Here is an 18278-nt window from a genome sequence, read left to right as displayed (position 1 = left end):
CTATGCGCTATCCTGGTCTTGTAATGCGTTGTAACATTTTGTCTCAAATTGATGCTGCATCGTGCGATGTGGTCGTTGTATAGTGCTTCCAATGGTGACGCTCTGCTTCAGGCCGCTGAGAATAAAACGCCTTCATTTTTCACTCTCTTTTCCTAGGTTTCTAAATACGAAACTCGCCGACGGTGCTTCAGACCTGATTGTTACCCTCCCCGGCCCCTCTGCCTGATAGTGTAAATTGTGTAAATGGCGTGTAGGGTGGGGGGCATCAAAGGCCCGTTTAGGAAGCGCTGATGTATCTGCTAAAGGCCGAGACCTGCAGATGAATCTGAAGTGGAGGAAGAGAAATTAAGTCACACACTCGCCCTGGCGCTGCACAGCCCCATTGTCAGGGAGTAACAAAGAGGCCACTGTGCATTTACACCGGCCAAGGCCCCACTCTGGGGCTAGTGATTTATTCTATATTGCATTGTAATGTTTCTGGGGGCTGCAGGGCCAATAGAATGAAGGGAGTGGACAAATGGGCCGGACACGCCCCAAGAAATCTTCCTTTATATAATCGGTATAAAATTATTAATACAGTTGGTTGATAGCTTCGGGGAGCTGCGCTGCAGGGGGCGGGCCTCGGCAGATACTGTTATTTTAATATCGGGGACCTTATTGTTGGTCTTGGGCAAGACCCCAGAAAGTTATGCTCACAAATAAAACTCGGCTTTCTAGTGTTATTTCTGTGTCCACTCCACGGCGGAGAAAACTGCGCCTCCGGTTTATTTATGGAATCAGTTTGTGGCGCTTTGATGTCAGGTTGAAGGCAGCTGAAGTGTAATTTAAGCCATTTCAAGCAAAGGAGAATGGTTTTTGGGGCCGTGCGTCGGGTAGCAGTCTCTCTGCATATCATGTCCAGTTTGTCCTGCGTAATCGGCCATCACATTTGCTCGGGGTGGCCGCTGTTTCAAGTACTGCCCACCCCGGGGGTACATGTCTATTTGCAAGTCTTTCTCTTGCTACGATAGCGCTTTCTGCAGCTCTTTTAAAGGTTCCAGGGCTGTAAATAACATGCGTTCTCTAAACTCCCATTAACATAAACCTTTATTTGCCTATGGAAGCGCGAGGCGCTACACATACACTTATGTGTGTATTTTGACGTCCAGTTTGTTGATAAACTATGCATTTATTTGTAGGAGAACAACAAGTTGTGGTGCAAATACATGTAGTATTGATAGCTTGGCAACCAAAAAATGAAAATAAAACTCGCGGGAATGACACCGTTTAAAAAACTCCCTACTCTTCTGGCCGTCTGTGTGTGTACAGATGCGCCGCGCAGCATCGAAAGTCGCTTCAGGGGTCTAGGAGAGAACAGACAATGCGTGAAACAACCGACAAAGAATACTGGAGCCGTGGCTGCCGCGACCACCCCACACACGCACTTTTACAACAGCCCCACCCCTTCACTCCCCTAATTTGTAACTCCTTGTTCCCCTGTGGCATCTCCTGGTGGGCCATTCAGCGGGACAACCCGCGTCTTAGTTTTGGGAAAGGCGGAGAAATCGGCGAGGGCGAGCTTGTGCTCCAAAGCACCCCTCGGGCCTCTAAGCGCTTTTCGGAGTAGGGAGACTGCGTGTGTGCTTCACGACACAAGGACACTGTAGTTTATGGCTTGTTCTTTGTAAGTGTCTGTGAGGGTCGGTGATTTCCAGTGCACATGTTGAGTTTGCCTCCGTCGTGTGGAAGTGGTTGCAGCACAACTGGAAACATCGATTGTCAATGTGAGGGTTCGAAAGCCACAGGTGCCGGCAACGGATAAATAAAGCCCTTATGGGGAACCGCACCCCTGCAATCGCACACACATGAGCGTGTGACTTTGAGATGTAGATTCGATATGCCCAATAAAGAAGAACACACAATACTTGTGCTTCACGCGTTAAGATGACCCAGTCTGTCACCACTGGCGCAAACTCTCCTTGTTTGTTACGCCGGGCAGTGGCATAACAAAGGCCCCCGCGGTGCGGGCGGGAGACCTCCAGGGGCCGCTCAGCACAGTATACTCTGACTGGGTCCAGGGGAGAGTGGGGCGGGGTGGGTAAAGGTGCTTTGCAGGGGGGTCTCAAGTTTCGTTCCGCCGCTGCCACCAGGGCAGACAACGTGTGGCCCTTTGGCCCAGAGCGTCAGTGTACGCAGCCGACCGGAGCACAGTTCACCGGCGCTATTCACGCTCGCTTTTACTTTTGCGGCCCCTGCCCACTTCCTCGTGGTCTGGGGGCGCCAGGGGCACGGACCCACGATGTGTGTGCATCCGTGTCCTCTGACGTCAGTGGCAAGGGTTGCACACTGCCTCCCAGTTCCCTCTTCAGGTCGTATGTGCAGCAGGAGCAGTGACACAGGGACCGAGAGCATTGAGAGGCCCACTGAACCCTGAAGATTGCTCTATATAACTACTCCATCTGCTGTCAAATGAGTCACTTTCCTTGCTCCCACCAGGGCCGGTGGCACCCTCTACACCAAAGGTCTTCAAACTGGGGGAGGGCCCCCCTAGGGGAGCCTCAAGTGATCGGGGGGGGCGCCAGACTCTGGTCAAAAGCCACATTATACAAATCACAGGCCTTTGCTTTAAGCAGAAGCATGTTATTGCATTTTGAAAAAGGTAACTACTTGACTGAAATGTTTAAATAGGTCTAGACTTATTTAAACATTGCCATCTTTATAAAATAATGGGGGCAATGATTTTTATTTTACATCTGGGGGGGGGGGGATTAAAACGTTTGGAGACCACTGCTGTACACACTCCGCTCTTAATGTGCTCTCGGGGCGCTCTGTGGGTGTGTGCTCTCCATAGTTCAGACACTTGTGGGCGGGGCGATACTTCGTTTCCTTCCCGCTTGGATACCGTTTCTAAGCGCTGCAGATATTAATAAGGTATATTAAAATATAGAAATAATCCATAGGATTTAATGAAGCTTCAGGTTTGCACCCCGGCATAGATAACGTTGAATTGGCTATACCTACGAGTCCGGCCCGGATCCCAGGGTTCTGCTTTCAAACTCCGTGTACAGAGCTGGTTACTGGAGCCGGAGTTCCGGGGGCTCCAAGACTTCTCTCCGAGACGCCGTTCAATGGCCTTCACCCCGCGCTCTCCGCGGTTTCCGGGGAGATTCCCCGACGCAGAATCCCCTTTTAATGCACAAAGGAATAAACGTTTTTTTTCAGGCAGCGTAGTTTGAGGAGTTTCATTAAAAGCCGTTTAAAATACCTTGCATATCAAGAACGGATGCATGGCTCGGTTCTTTAAAAAAAGAACAAAAAAACAGCATTCTGACAACCACCATAAACTGTCCCCTTAATTTGTTTTTGTAATAATAATAATAAAACAAATAATAATAAAGGAAGAATTTTGTTTGTTTGTTTAATGCATAGTATGTGTATTTATGTATGTTTTGTTTTTGTCGTTTTTAAAAATGTAAATGTTATGTGCTTGTGTTGGAACAGTCGGGCCATTGTCTTTCTGGTCTGCGCACATTTGTGTAGGTGTGCGGCTGTTCGTGTGTGTAGTACAAAGTGTGCGCGTTTGTGTTTTCTTTGCCGTACACGTGCGGTGAACGCGGATGCTGAGTCCTCGAATGTGCTCGGAGTAACAGGTGCCCACAACTCTGACACAAAAAGGCCCTTTTGGAAACGGGAGCGCGGAATTTTTCCTAGACATCAAATTCAGCTGCCTTCTCTCCATTTCTCCTTTGTGCCCGCGCCGGTGGTCTTGTTTGAGGACGGGATGCCAAACGCTTTAACTGAGGCCATTGAGGGGGCATACTTAACTGATAGTTATGTCCTTGCCGCAGTAATGCTCAGTTTCATTAGAGAGGATGAACGGCGGAGTCTGCCCTGCCCGTTAAACGAGCTCTAGGCGCCTGGTGCCTGTTTGTGCCCTCGTCGGTGCAAGGTCACAAAGGGCGACCACCGCAGCAGTTTAACATCTGAGGAGACCAAGAGAGTTTTCCTTTGAGCGAGCGTGACTAAACCTGCTACAGAATCAGGACACGTAGAAAAGGAGGCCGCAGACTAAGGGGTCGCGGGGCAGGCCGTCATTCCAATGCACATATTTGGCGTTTTGTTGTATTTAATGCGCAACAAGTGTCACACCACACATTTTTACCCAGTATAAAACAAGCAAGAAAGGAGAAATCAAACATACAGGCATTTCCATAAGCATTCAATAAACACGATTGGAAGTAAAAAATAAATAATGACAAAAGCCATAACATCCTAAATAAAAGAGATACCCAGTCTTACATTGCTGCAACAAAAGTAAACAACACTGCCCCCACAGGCTAAACAGGACTTGGAGCAACGCGTGGTGGTTTTATACGGTCATTTTATTATTACTTTTCTGGCGAAATCATGGAAGCTGTCCCGGGGAGCCCAAGCCCCAGCTGTCGCTTAAACTGCTGACATCGAACATATCTCCCCAAACAGAAAGTGCATTTACACGTCACCGGGCACGCACAGGCCATCATCCCGATTTTTACAAAACCTCACGTTTTATATATAAATTAATAAAAGTTACGGGACTAACATAAAATCGTCATAGGGTCGACGAAATTGAAGTGTACATAATTTATAGTGCTCATTATAATACGAAAGCAAACATGTGGGAGTCGGGAGTAGTCAGTGAACATTACATTTTCGATTGGATGAGAGTAGAATATTTCAGGCTCCCGCTGCTTCTGCTTACAGCGACTCTTTTAAAAATGCGGGAATATTTGACAGCATCTCCTCCCCTCACCTCAGCATATTAAGAATCCTGGAATAAACGTACAATAGGTGTGCAATTGTAACTATGAAATATCAGTGCAGGTGTACTATACAGGGGTCTCACATAGCATCGAAAACACCGACATTTTCATTTCGCCTACCTAAGCTCAGTTCGACGTTTTCCTTCCTAAGTGATTCCGAACAAACGCCCAGAAATTGAAAAATAAAATAAAAGCGGGTGCTAGGCGAACGCTTAGTCGTGTAATATGCGGAGACAGGTTCTGTTTAGAGAGGCGACGTGCTTCATATTTCATGTTCGATAAATCACCGAAAGGAAATGAGACGACACTATGACAAGAGGTTTAAACGGAGGCAGTCCAGCTCAGTCTGTACAAAAAGAACGGATAATTTACATTAAATATTCACAACAAAGTGACCTCTATTCGTCGAAGTCACTGACGACATATTTACAAGAGTCCTCGGCCCTTTATTTAAGAAAAGTCTGTGAAGGATTGTGTGTGGGCCCCCAGAGAATGTCCGTCCCTATAGAAATTACCTCAGGAGAGGGGTTGGATTGCCGGGGGGTCTCCCCGAGAATATTCTTCTTTTCCTTCGTTGTCCTGCGCCGCTTTAGTTGCTTAGAAAAATATATAAACATTCAAAAAAGGTCGAGAGTCAAACAAGTGGCAGGGGCTTGGGCGCCGACAGTGCCATGAAGTGGCAGTAGGGGGAGGACCCTGGAGCCCCCCCATCCCCCCGCCTCCAGCAGTCGATGCCGGCAGGCCTCTGGTCCCAAAGGCCCCGGGGGCATCAGGTCTGGGCCTCGGGGCGCTGTGCTGCCTGTGTGAAGGTCTTGTCGTCAGCCTTTTATGTCTATCTATAAGGAGTGCTATGCACATGAAGGTTTCTAAGCGCTAACGCCCGTGTGGGTCTCCGCAGCTCCGGGCGCCAGGCCGTGCTTGACGCTGGGCCCTTTGCCCGGCCTAGGAGGAGCTCTCGGCGCCGGAGGTGTGCAGGTGCAGGGCGCCGCCGCCGGCCTGGTGCTTCTTCAGCAGCTGCGTGATCTTCTCGTCGTCGGAGTTGGGGTCGAGCGGCTTGTTGTAGTCGTCGTCCTCCTCTTCGTTCTCCGAGGCGCCCTTTAGCCGCTCAGTCTCAGAGTCCTGCTTCTTCTTGGCCGTCGCCATCTCGGCAGCGTGCTTCTTGCGCCACTTGGTGCGTCTGTTCTGGAACCAAACCTGCAAGAGCACAAACAAGGAGTTAAAGCGGAGGCTAGAAAGCAGCCACACAGCACGAGCCAGCAGCAAAGAGGCTTCTAGCAAGGGGGCAATTACACAACACAAGAAAATACCAGAGGGGCTGCGAAAAACATGCAAGAAGGCAATCACACAAGCCAGCACCAGAAGGATGGTTAACAAAAGGCAAAAGAGTAATCACAAAACACAAGCCAGCACTAAAGGGGGTTCCAGGGTCAGGGAAGAGTGCAATCAAATAATACATGCCAACACAAGGGGAACTGCTAAGAACAGGCAACAGGGCAATCACATAGCACAAGCCAACACCAGGGGGCTTCTAACAGGCAAGAGGGCAATCACATAACACAAGCCAACGCCAGAGGGGTTTCTAACTACAGGCAAGAGGGCAATCACACAACACTTGCCAAAACCAAAGGGACTACTAACAACAGATAAAAGGGCAATCTCACAGCACAAGCCAGCACTAAAGGGGCTTCTAACAACAGGCAAGAGGGCAATCACACACGACAAACCAGCACCAAAGGGGCTTTTAACAACAGGTAAGAGGGGAATCACAGGACACCTGCCAATAACAGGTGGACCTAGGATGAAAGGCAAGAGGGCAATCACACAACACATGCCAACACCAGAGGGACTGCTAACAAAAGACAAGAAGGCAATCACACAACACCTGCCAACACCAGAGGAACTTGAAACAACAGGCAAGAGAGCAATCACACAACACATGCCAACACTAGAGAGACTGCTTACAACAGACAAGAAGGCATTCACACAACACATGCCAACACCAGAGGAACTTGGAACTGCAGGCGAGAGGGCAATCACACAACACATGCCAAAACCAGAGGTACTGCTAACAGCAAGCAAGAGGGCAATCACACAAACCATGCCAACACCAGAGGAACTTGGAGCTGCAGGCGAGAGGGCAATCACACAACACATGCCAAAACCAGAGGTACTGCTAACAGCAAGCAAGAGGTCAATCACACAAACCATGCCAACACCAGAGGAACTTGGAACTGCAGGCGAGAGGGCAATCCCACAACACATGCCAAAACCAGAGGTACTGCTAACAGCAAGCAAGAGGGCAATCACACAAACCATGCCAACACCAGAGGAACTTCGAACAACAGGTTAGAGGGCAATCACACAACACATGCCAACACTAGAGGGGCTTCTAGCAAGAGGGCAATCACATAACACAAGCCAGCACCAAAGGGACTTCGAATGGCAGGCAAGAAGGCTATCACATAACCCATGCCAGCAACAAGTGGGCATAGGCGTAAAGGCAAGAGAGCGACCACAAAACATATGCCAACATTAGAGATGCTTCTTAGAGAAAGGAGCAATCACATAACACCTACCAATATTAGAGGGGCTTCTAACTTGAGAAAAAAGGGAAATCACACAACACAAGTCAACACAAGGGTGAGAACCGGTAGTAGAAAAGGCAACAGAACAGCCACGTCATACATACCAGCTAGAGGGCTGTAGGGAGAAGAGCAATAGAGACAACTCGGACACCTGGGGTTAAACACTAATACTCAAATGTGTACCAGACCAAGAGGATTTAAAGGGAAAGTGTGAGAGGGCAGCCAGAGCACCAGGTAAAGAAGGCAAAAACTAAACACATGCCAGCACCAATAGGCGCTAGAGATAAGAACAACAGGGCAATAGCTCTACAGGTTTCATTATAAGAAGGGTATTAACAAGTGCAAGAGGGACAACATGAACACCTGGTGCCCCCGGCCAAGAACTCGACGGGGGTCAAAGGAAATTGGGAACAAGAAGACAGATAAGAGGATCAGAGTAAAAACAGGAGCACGAGGGTGCACTCGGCGCGTGACAGCAAAAGAAGGGGTGACACGCAGGAGTAACAAGGAGCCAAGGTCCACGTCACCCAGCAATGACCCCATCACCAACCCGCCAAGAGACCACCCAGATACTGCAGCGCTCCATGTAAGCACCACAATCAATCACCCAGCCAGCAAATCGGTCATTTGGCGAATATTAAGTAACCCAGAAGTTTGGCCACTAAATTACGAGAATAATATCATGTTTTCTCTTAGTTTCAATTAAGGCTACTGATAAAACAACAATAAAACTACTAAATAGTACATAATGCAGACCAAATCTTCTCTTGGATCCGAGGTTATGGATTTTTTATTTTTATTTTGTTACCTATTTTAGCTCACTTTGCCATTATAATAATCTAAATATTTTAATAGTAAAACTGTATCAATGGAACTTCTGCATTATGAGCATCTATTGATAAGAAATGATTAATTTAATTACACTTAAGGTGCAATCAGTTGAAAGCAGCGCATCCTGTCTATGATCCAAATAAAGACAAATTGCCCTAAACAGATCACGTTTGATAGATGATTTAATTGCTAATAATTAACAATAGACATCGAAGAAAAAAACAAAAACTTTATTGAGGACAGATAGACTTTACAACGTGTCGTTAGGTCTTTTCAGATACATTTGCGTTTTTTTCGTAATATTTTTGGAAGTTATTAGAATAACTAGGACAGATTTTGTATTTATTTTCTTAGAGTTTTTATAGCGCTGCTCGCTCCCTTCGATTACTCCCGCACGGTACCTACATTGAAGTATTAAAGAAAGCCAGACCTGTTTTTAATTTAGAAACACCTGGACCCATAGGGTTGTTTCCAATGTGGTAAAATAATAAAATTGCAACAACAGAATTTGGTAGTTTATATGTGGGAGGTTGATGTGCATTAAGTGGATTTTTTCTTTTTTTTTAAGTTGAACAATAAAAAGTCATAATAAAACTGTGATCTTCAATACTTCATGGATAAGACGTAAAGAAATCATAAAACGGAAAGAGACGGTTGGAGAAGATGTTTGGTGTGTGCTTTAAAGCCCCCTTTCAGCACCGAGGTGCGCTAACTATGAGATCGCGTGGTTTGTGTACTAGTGCGGTGAGTGACTGTCACCATCAGTTTCACTTTAACAAAAATCCAGCGATGGGACCTCCGGAGACGTATTCACCCGGAGAGGGGGCTTTACAGTCAGGCGGGTGTTTGCGCCCTCAGTGCGCTGTTTAAGACCCGGGGGTGCCCACGTTGCATAGTTCTCTGTTAACGTCCCCCCTGCTGTTTATTCAGTGGTCGACGCTTCCTTTGGACGAGTGGGCGGGACGCCACTAATTTATTCATGGTCATTTGGACGTATTTACAATGACAAATGAGGCTCCTGAAACCCACCAGAGAGGGGAGAGCTTCTCACCGCGCCTCTCGGCGGAGAGGCGGTAACAGCGCCGGAACTCGCGGTGGCAGTGTATTTCACCGCATATTTTTAATGACGTTCCAGAAAACGAGTTTTTGTGTTTTTAATCTATCCCAAACTACCAAATGACGATTTCCTATCCCGTGCCTGAACAGCGAAAGTGATTCAATTTTTCAGGAACTAGACACAGAGCTGTCCAGTTATCTATAGATCTACACATACTGTTATTGTATGTAGCATCGCAGAATCTGTTTGCCTAAAGTACAGTTGGAAAAAACAGGGTGGGCATTTTGTTATATACAGAAACATGCATGTAAACACTATAAAACTGGATCATTTTAAATGAACGAGTGAGATAATTCTGACCTTCAACGCTTGAAAAGACAGTTTAATACAACAAGAAAGTTGCATAATATTTTGATCATTCGTTTTATAGCTAGGTTTTTATAATTACAGTAGTCAGAGGTATTGTCAGTATTAGTAATAATAATAACAATAACAATAGTGTTATTATTTTTGTTGTTGTTGGTATATTATTATTACTATTATTATTGTAATTATTATTGTAATTATTATTATTATTATTATTATTATTATTATTATCATTTTTAATATTATCAGCACATCATCATCATATTAAGGGTCACGATTATAATGATACTTATTATTATTATTAATAGTGACAGCTTAGATCGCCTTTGCTACACTTCGAAGGACACAACGGAGCCCCGGCGCCTAGAGGTCTGCAGGTGTGACCTGGCTCCCCTCTCCTCCCTTCCCAGCCCCCGGGCTCACCTTGACCTGGCTCTCCGTCATGCCCAGGGAGTAGGCCAGCCTCGCCCTCTCGGGTCCCGCCAGGTACTTGGTCTGCTCGAAGGTCTTCTCCAGCGCGAAGATCTGCTGGCCCGAGAAGGTGGGCCGCGTGTGCTTCCGCTTGCCGTCCTTGTCCAGCAGGATGGAGCCCTGGTCTGCAAGAAGGAGGGTCCGGGCGTTACCAACACGGCACAGGCAGAGGCGCTCACGTCAGCTCCCCTCAGGCACCGGCACTCACGGCTGACGCCACACTGTGCCACAGTCCACTTCTGGCACCAAAGCACCCGTCTCTGGACACTCACAGAGGCGCTCACATCACCTCCCCCAGGCACTCACCTGCACCCACCGCCGACATCACACTGTGCCACAGTCCACCTCTGGCACCAAAGCACCCGTCTCTGGACACTCACAGAGGCGCTCACCTCACCTCCCGCCAGGCACTCACCTGCACCCACCACACCACCGACATCACACTGTGCCACAGTCCACCTCTGGCACCAAACCACCTGTTTCATGGCACTCGCAGAGGCAACGTGCAAGGAGCAAGCACCTCACACCGGCACCCACCGCTGACAGCACACTGTGCCACAGACCACTTCTGCCACCAAACCTCCCGTTTCTTGACACTCATAGAGCCACTCACAAGCAGCTCCCCTCAGGCACTCCCCTGCACCCACTGCTGACACTACACTGTGCCACAGTTCACCTCAGGCACAAACTACCCGTCTGACACTCAAAGAGGCAACGTGCAAGGAGCCGCACCTCACACCAAATGCACTCACAGATACAGGCAACATACGAGGGCTGCCACCACAACCAATGAGTGATAGCGCGCTCAGCGGATATTAAACTGCGCCACTATTATTCGAGGTCAGACATACCTGCATTTGCACGTCTCACTCACGCCTGGAAGTAAATGTAGTTCTAGAAAATATCAATATGGTTTCTTTTTATTTGAAGCCCGGAGGCCACAAGAAAACGCAAATAATTCCTGTTCGGCTCTACAAACTTCACACAAATGCAGCCAGTGTGCGTGCTGCTCTCAGATTATGTCATCATTGTTCGCACAGGAATGAGCACAAAAACCTGTGCATACATTCATGCAGTTACTAGGGAAAACGGGAAACTTCTTTTAAAATTGTGGTAGCTTTAGTTTCGTTGCTGGAGTTGACGAGAATTTTAAGACAATAGTAAAGCAAAGATGCCGTTGGTCCGAATGCAAGCAAGGAGAGGGGGCCACCGTTTTTTTTTTTTTTTTTTAAACAACTATATTTAGGATTCAAAGGTGTTTCGCAACCATGCATTCGGTGCCACTGTTCTGCTGCATTATGGCCAGGTATGCCCTTACTTCAATAGATAATGTCTGACGTCGATGTATAAATGCCAAAATATTTAAACTGGAAACTGTTCATACTATTCCCAGCGTTCAAACCAAATGAACAGTGGTAAAGAGTTGCTTGGCCACAGTGCTTAGAAGCTGCAGACCCTGGCTACATGTCCCCCTGAAGCCTAACAAGAGAGACGGTTTCATATCATCGGAGGCCCCTCATCCACACATTTTGTGAATCAACCAAACGTAAACTGGCATTTGGGCCCAGTGCAGGAGTCTGCCAAAGAGGTATGCGTTGCAGGAGACTGAACAACTATCTCATTTTGGAATGTTTTTAAATGCGCTTTTGGGTCAAACGTCTATCGAACTGATGGGTTGAGCTGTTTAAAAAGCTCCAGGAAAACACTGCGGGCTAATGACCTAACGCTGCTGAAAGGCCCTCGTGTGGAACTCGGGAAGCAGAGAGTGGCGGCCACTCAGTGGCATCAACTGCTCTCGGACAAATAGCGCCCGCTTCACTATTTCTCGGACAGACAGCGCCCACTCCACTTCCTCGACTCCTAGCCAGCCTGCAGTGGGGAGAGTCTCACTGAGGCGCACTGGACTACACAAGAGATTAGACAAAGGACCCTCACACCCCAACTCCCTGATCACTCCGGGTGTGCGCGCGCACATGCGTGTGACAGAGGGAGAGAGAGTGAGAGAGAGAGAGGGAAGACGGCCTTGTGATTCTCGGGAGGTGCGCCGAACGTGTGTACAATTACGGTGCCACTTTCCACACAGGGTGACTTTGAAAGTGTACCCTCGATTGTGGCAAGAACAAGTGTCTTTGATATAAATCACACGTGTTCAATACTTCTCTCGGATTAAAGGATGTTCCTTGTTCTACTTAACCCCGTGTCTCACCACGCCTCACACTGTGGACCCTGTGCAGCCCCCCTCACCCTGTGGAATCCCCTCATTTACAAATGCGTTCCTCGGGGCCTTCGAGGCGCTTCCCTCGGCCCAGGCCAACACGCGCACTCCCTGCCCCTTACCACAAGTCCACCACTCTCGCCCAATCACGCCACCGCCCCCCTTTCTCACCGGCCCCTTGCGTACACCCAGGCCCACATGAACCCCTTGTTAAGCCTTCTTTCACCCACCCTTGTGGGGTGGACTGGCCTACAGGGAAATCAGGCACTGCTCGACGGCTAGTCTGTCAGTGGACAGGTTTTTTGACTGTTCGTGGGCCTGTTTATGGTCCCCTGGGCCGGGTTTTACTGTATTTCATTGACAATAGAGTATGCGTTGGCTGTAGCAAGCTCGCATCGATATAGTTTTCTATACCGTGTAAAATACTCATACAGAGAATTTTTACAAGTTTAAAATTGACCCCGTTCTCAAACCTGCGCCACATTTGAGTCATCTAAGTCACTTTTATGCTGAAGCTCTGCTTCCTTTATGTGTCAGACACTTCCCATGTGTATACACGGCCACTCCACCTTCAGTCCGTGTTCACCATTCCCCGGGAGCTCCAGTGTCGCCCATTGTTGTCAAGGCCTTCCCAACTGAACCTGCTGAAGTCCCCTTGTACTGTTGTCCTCAGTGTCGCCCAATCGAATCCGCGCTCGTGCGCATTTTAAACATTCCCACTATCTGAACACATTTCACTAGTCTCCCCACCCTTGATAGTTTCCCTACGTGGCTGCCGCTCAGGACATCGTCGCCCAACACCACAAGGTTGCAACCTAGATTCCGCTCATTAGAATCTGCTCAGATTGCCCCCAGCCCCCCAGTTACCGCACACATCATCACATACACTCATGGAAACGCCGACTCACAAAGGCACCACAGACACGCGTCCATAAACACTTGAACAGACAAACACAGATTAGAATCACAAACATAAATACATCACCCAGAGGCACCCACACACCGATACAAACAGAAAATAAAACACACGCAGGAACACACTCATATAGATTAACACGCACATGCACACAAATTACAGAAGCACACAACACCACAAATGCCGCATACAGGCATCCACGCACACACTTCCACGCAGGAGAGCACACACATAAACTTTACACACAGAGAGAAACCACACACAATATTACACACCACACCCCCCCCCCAAAAAAAAAACACACACCGCATATACCACCCACACACAGTGCAGCAGACACCCTCACACAGTGCAGCACGAACACATTGAGACGTTGGCGCATACAGATGTAAAGACATACCGTCATACCAGTAACACAGACAGACACACACCAGTAGGAAGATACACGCACATCCTCAGAGGCACGCCGCATCTCGCAGACACACACTGTACCTAGGTTCCAGGCGCTGTATAGCTGAAGGTACTCACGGGGGGCGCAGGCGAGTCTGGCGTCCCTCCAGGGCGGGCCCTGCACCACCCCCGGCCAGAAGATGGGCGTCCTTCCCGGTAGCTCAGCCAGGGGCTTGGGATAGCGGGCCACGGCCACCGCCCCGCCTGGGCTGAAGTAGAGGCCGGAGGGCGGCGGGGGCGGCGGCGGGGGGCTGAGGCTCGTGAAGCGGGGCAGGCCGGCCAGCAGCCCCCCTGGGCCGGCGCCCCCCGGGCTGAGGGTGGACAGGCATGAGAGCGCGGGCCGGCTCAGGATGTCATTGATGCCATGCGGCGTGGCTGATGGCTGCTGCGCTTGGGGGTGCGGGGACCCGTGCTTGAGGGGCGCCGGGGAGCCGAGGGGCGGCGAGGGGGAGGCTGTACTAGAGGCGGGCGACGAGGAGGAGGACGAGGGTGACGGGCAGGCCTGCCCGGGCAGCGGATAGGCCGGGTAGAGCGGGGTCTTCATCTCGGCCAAGCTGTGCAGAGCGGCCAGGGGAGGGCTGCCCAGGAGGAAGGCGCTTTGCCGGGGGCCCTCCATCTGCCCCAGGGCGGCCAGCATCCCAGGGCGGCGCCCTGCCTTGGCTGGGGCTTCGAGATGCAGCAGCCCCTGAGTCCACGGGGCTTCCCCTAAGGCGCACAGTCCGGAGGGCAGCGGAGACGTGGATTTCTGTTAAAAGTCTTGGTAAAGAAGCCAAACTTCCGCCGAGAAGAGTTAATCCGCACTTGTGGCTGCGTTCCGACAGTGTGGCGTTCAGGGCAGAAAGGGCCTCTTGTCACTTCGGGGGCAAGGGTGCAGGCTGGAGAGGCAGCCCTGACTGGGTGCCCACGCACACCGAGCCCTCCTCTGCGCCCAAGGGCCACCCAAGCCCCTGCCTTTCTACCGCGCCTCTGTGCCCTGCTTGTGGCCAGGCTCTTGGGCTGAGGTCGGTTTCTGCTTCGCTTCTTGGCCACAGCACCACAAACAACTTCTCGCAGCGTCCCGTCCCGCTCCCCTCTGCCTCCAGATGTGGAGAGCCCTCCTGACTGCGCCTTCTCCTCCTGTCTGACAGTTCAGATGAAGCTCTCAAGGGCAATAAAACAGTTTCATCACTCCCGGGCTCCTTTAGCTGGGAGGGGAGGCGAGAACTTTAAGAGGGTGTCAGTCAGGAGCAAGGGACAGGCCCGCCTCCTCTAGGATGCCATCAAAATTGTGTGCCTAGTGGTGGTCCGGAGGCCGGGCTCTGATTGGCTGATGGGGAGGAGACATCTGCACAGCGAGAGCATCCTCAGCACCAGATATTCCGGGTTAAAACATTCTGTTGTTCTTTTATTTGTTGTCTGATCGAGTATGTCTGCCTGTATTTGTGAGAGCTATGTACAAATGAAGGAAGAAGAGACGTCCGAGAGAGAGAGAAATACAGAATGAATCTAAGTAGATGTGTATACTATATTTGTTTATATTGACGCTTTTCGCATATTTCGTCACAATCCATCTGATTGCAGTGAACAGTATGGTTCTTCTTTGGTGCTAAACCAGGCAGTGTGGTTAATATTCATGATCGTTTCGAAGGTACACTTCTGAAATATAAATTGCTCAAAATTATACATTGTGGTTGCCACCAATTACCAAGATCTCATTTATCTATTTCCCTCTCTTTCTCTGTGTATTTTTCGACTACACATATGAATATACATGCGTTTACTCAGCCGTAGCGGCACATGCCGGTAGAAGCTGCTTCAGGGCGCTTGTGATGTTTCATATAAGTATAGAGCTCAGATTTCCTCTTATGTAAAATGATACTACCTTGGGTTTGGCTGATTCATTTGTGCTTCCGAGAAACACGCTGAAGTCCCCTTCAAAAGTGTCCAAGAGGCTCCTGCCTGCAGCCACAAAATTACGGACAACATTCTTCGTAAATTTCGCAGACCCACTATGAGCACCTGTGGGTCACGATTTCTAATCCTGGGACATTTCCCCTCTTTCTACTTCAGAAAACATTCTGCCCCCCTTTAAATCAGTTAAGTAATCAAGAGTTTCTCAGATAAAACACTGGCCCCTCGTAAAGCCTGGTGGCTATGAGGGAGTGCGGATTTACCTCAGTTTTCTCCAGCGCGAGCTGGGCCCGGAGGGACTGGCCGCGTTACAAGAGCACCCGTTACATTACCCAAGGACACACTCATTGATGGTAGCAGGAGAGATTAAGATATTTGCCTGGAATCACCGGATGTTAAGACGCCAGGACTCGGACCTGGGGCAGCTCTGGCCCTTACGCCACATCCCGGCGGTGCTTCTGTTTCGGTAGTGGCTGCGGATGGGGCCCCACGATAGTTTTTCGAGGAACACGGTTTATTTTTCAACAGACTTCGACCCAGAGTAGGAGAGAGAAAGGCAGAAAAGGAAGAATAGAAGAAGAAGAAAAAAAAGAAGAACCGTGAACACAGGAGAAATCTGGGAACAAATGAACATACAAAATTAGGAAAAAGAGACAGGAAGCAAAGACCGATGGCAGAAAGAGCCACGAGATGGACTCCAGACTAGACAACCTTGGGATTTGTCAGATTTACCTTGCAGCAATAACGGGCTCCTAAAACACGTTTAGGCCCCCACATTTTTTTGCACAAATGGAGAACCCGGTTTGTATGGCCGCTTTGGGACACCCACCCTACTCCCGGGCCGGCCGCGCGCTTGTGTTTACCGCAGCCTGGAATTCATTACAATGAGAGCCGCTGGTTTGCGGGGTCCTCTTTGGGGTGATACCAGAGGCCTTTGAGAAATTCGTCCCGCCCCCTTGAGCGCCCATTTGAATAGCTAATTATGGGTCACATGCATGAAAGAGCGCATGTAAGTGACCTATGTGGGAGGCCCGAGTGGGCCCTGGGTGCGGGCTGAGGCGGGGGTCGGCACCGCATTCACGGGCAGCCGTGAGGTATCTGAGATGCAAACTGCTTTTCAAGGGGATTCCTTATTTTTAACCCAAATTGACTCGCCCAAGACTTATCTTGCATGCCAAGGAGCGCGCCAGTTAGCGAGAGTGCGGGGAAAGCTTGGGAAAATGCGCCACGGCTCCTAAATAACAGCCTCTTAGAAAAAGGAAAAATGCATTATTTGTGAGTACTGTTGAAAAATGTGGGAAACAATCAGGGAACATATTTTACTTTGTGTAAGTGGTGGGAAGTGAAGATTACACATTAGAAAAAGTAGATTTTGTGTCAGCCAGCGATTTACACCGTGGATACATCACTGCATTACAAACACAGACTGAAGTGCTTAACGTAAACTGCAGGAGAACCTGCTGTGTTTCGTAATATTTTTAAAGATGTCGTTTTGGATTTAAGTCAGATGCTAGAGAAGAATGAGTATTTGATGTGGAGACTTCTTTCATGCACAGATCTGCGCCCCACGGGGCCAACAAGAGAGAGGCACAGAGAAAAAACTCCGTCGATGGGAGACCTGGTGCCCTGGTGCAGTGGTTCCCAACATTTTGACTTCTGTGGACCCCCATTTTATCAATACTGGAGCCCTGGGACCCCCACTGAATCATTATTGGAATCCGGGGACCCCCACGGAGTCATTACTGATAGCTGGAACCTAATATTACATTTTCTAAGCAGTCGCGGACCCCCTGAGGAGGCTTCGCGGACCCCTAGGGGTCCCCGGCCCACAGGTCGGGAACCACTGCCCTGGTGGGACGCGGCGGGCTGTCCGCATCGCGTGCGCCCTCTGGCGGGCGGCACAGGTAGTGAGGTGAGAAGGGCACGGCCCTGGGGCAAGTGACAGGGCCAGGACGGGCCTTAGGCAGGAATGGAGGGCCGCCGCCACATCACACACACACACAAACACACCCTCGCCAGGCCCCGCTGCTGATCCACCCAGAGTCAAGCCCTAATGGCCCGTGCGGGCACACACCTTTGTGTGAGGCTTGAAGGGTGCGGGGCCCGGAGTGTGCACTGTCTTATAGGAGGACGAGATACAAGTGCTCCTGGAAGGTTCTGAAAGACAAGCGGCCGTCTTTAAACAGCTGCGAAATAAGAATTTCATTAACACAAAAGTGTTTGTTCATCTGTCTTGTGCCTCCAACTCGCTCACTCGCTTTAGTTCTTAAGTTCTTTGTGTTCACCGCTTTTCTCTGAGTCCCTCGTTTCAGTTCTCTTTAACTTTCTCTTGTGAGCGCCTTCGCTCTCTTTTTGTCTCTCGTTCTGTAACTCTCTCGCTCGTTCTTTCTTTCTCTTTCACTCGCATTCTCTCTCTTTGCTTGCCTCTTTAATTCTTTTTCGCTCTTTCTCGTTCTCTCTGTCGGATACATTTCCATTCACAGTTTATCTACCCGCTTTCTGCACCCTTCTGCCCACAAGCCGGCCTCGCGTCGCTGCCCCCGTGCTCGCTCTGCCCATCTTTGCCTGAGCTTTGTGAGACAACCCTCGGTGTGTACAGGGCAGCGGCGATCGGACCCTGCTCGGTCTGGCCATGGGGGGATAACATTGCAACTCACTGGGTATAACCCCTCCAATTCCCGGCCCACAAACGTTCTGCGTGTGTTTGCCTTCGCAC

General features: G+C 49.5%; 1 protein-coding gene across 2 annotated transcripts; it reads right to left on the bottom strand.

Moving 5' to 3' along the window:
* Nucleotides 1–4343: 4343 nt before the first annotated feature.
* Nucleotides 4344–14824, bottom strand: NKX6-1 (NK6 homeobox 1). Of its 2 annotated transcripts, none has more exons than XM_069236296.1 (3): nucleotides 13715–14824; nucleotides 10044–10216; nucleotides 4344–5975 (listed from the first exon to the last, which is right to left on the bottom strand). In XM_069236296.1, exons 1-3 carry the CDS (start codon nucleotides 14307–14309, stop codon nucleotides 5724–5726), a joined length of 1020 nt encoding a protein of 339 aa, XP_069092397.1. In that variant the 5' UTR covers nucleotides 14310–14824; the 3' UTR covers nucleotides 4344–5723. The 2 variants fall into 2 exon arrangements, with proteins under 2 accessions (XP_069092397.1, XP_069092405.1); XM_069236304.1 differs by having other exon boundaries at nucleotides 13751–14824.
* Between the last annotated feature and the right edge of the window lie 3454 nt (nucleotides 14825–18278).

The sequence above is a fragment of the Pleurodeles waltl genome, chromosome 1_2, assembly GCF_031143425.1.
Source record: "Pleurodeles waltl isolate 20211129_DDA chromosome 1_2, aPleWal1.hap1.20221129, whole genome shotgun sequence".
In the NCBI taxonomy this organism is placed as follows: Eukaryota; Metazoa; Chordata; class Amphibia; order Caudata; family Salamandridae; genus Pleurodeles; species Pleurodeles waltl.
This window is presented reverse-complemented; position numbering and strand designations above follow the sequence as displayed.

Coding starts and splice junctions, on each gene's coding strand:
- NKX6-1 (XM_069236296.1), bottom strand. CDS start 14,309: ATGCTGGCCGCCCTGGGGCAGATGGAGGGCCCCCGGCAAAGCGCCTTC. Junction 10,217..13,714: donor ATACAGCGCCTGGAACCTAG/GTACAGTGTGTG, acceptor TCCTTCTTGCAG/ACCAGGGCTCCATCCTGCTG. Junction 5,976..10,043: donor TGACGGAGAGCCAGGTCAAG/GTGAGCCCGGGG, acceptor GTGCTCTTGCAG/GTTTGGTTCCAGAACAGACG.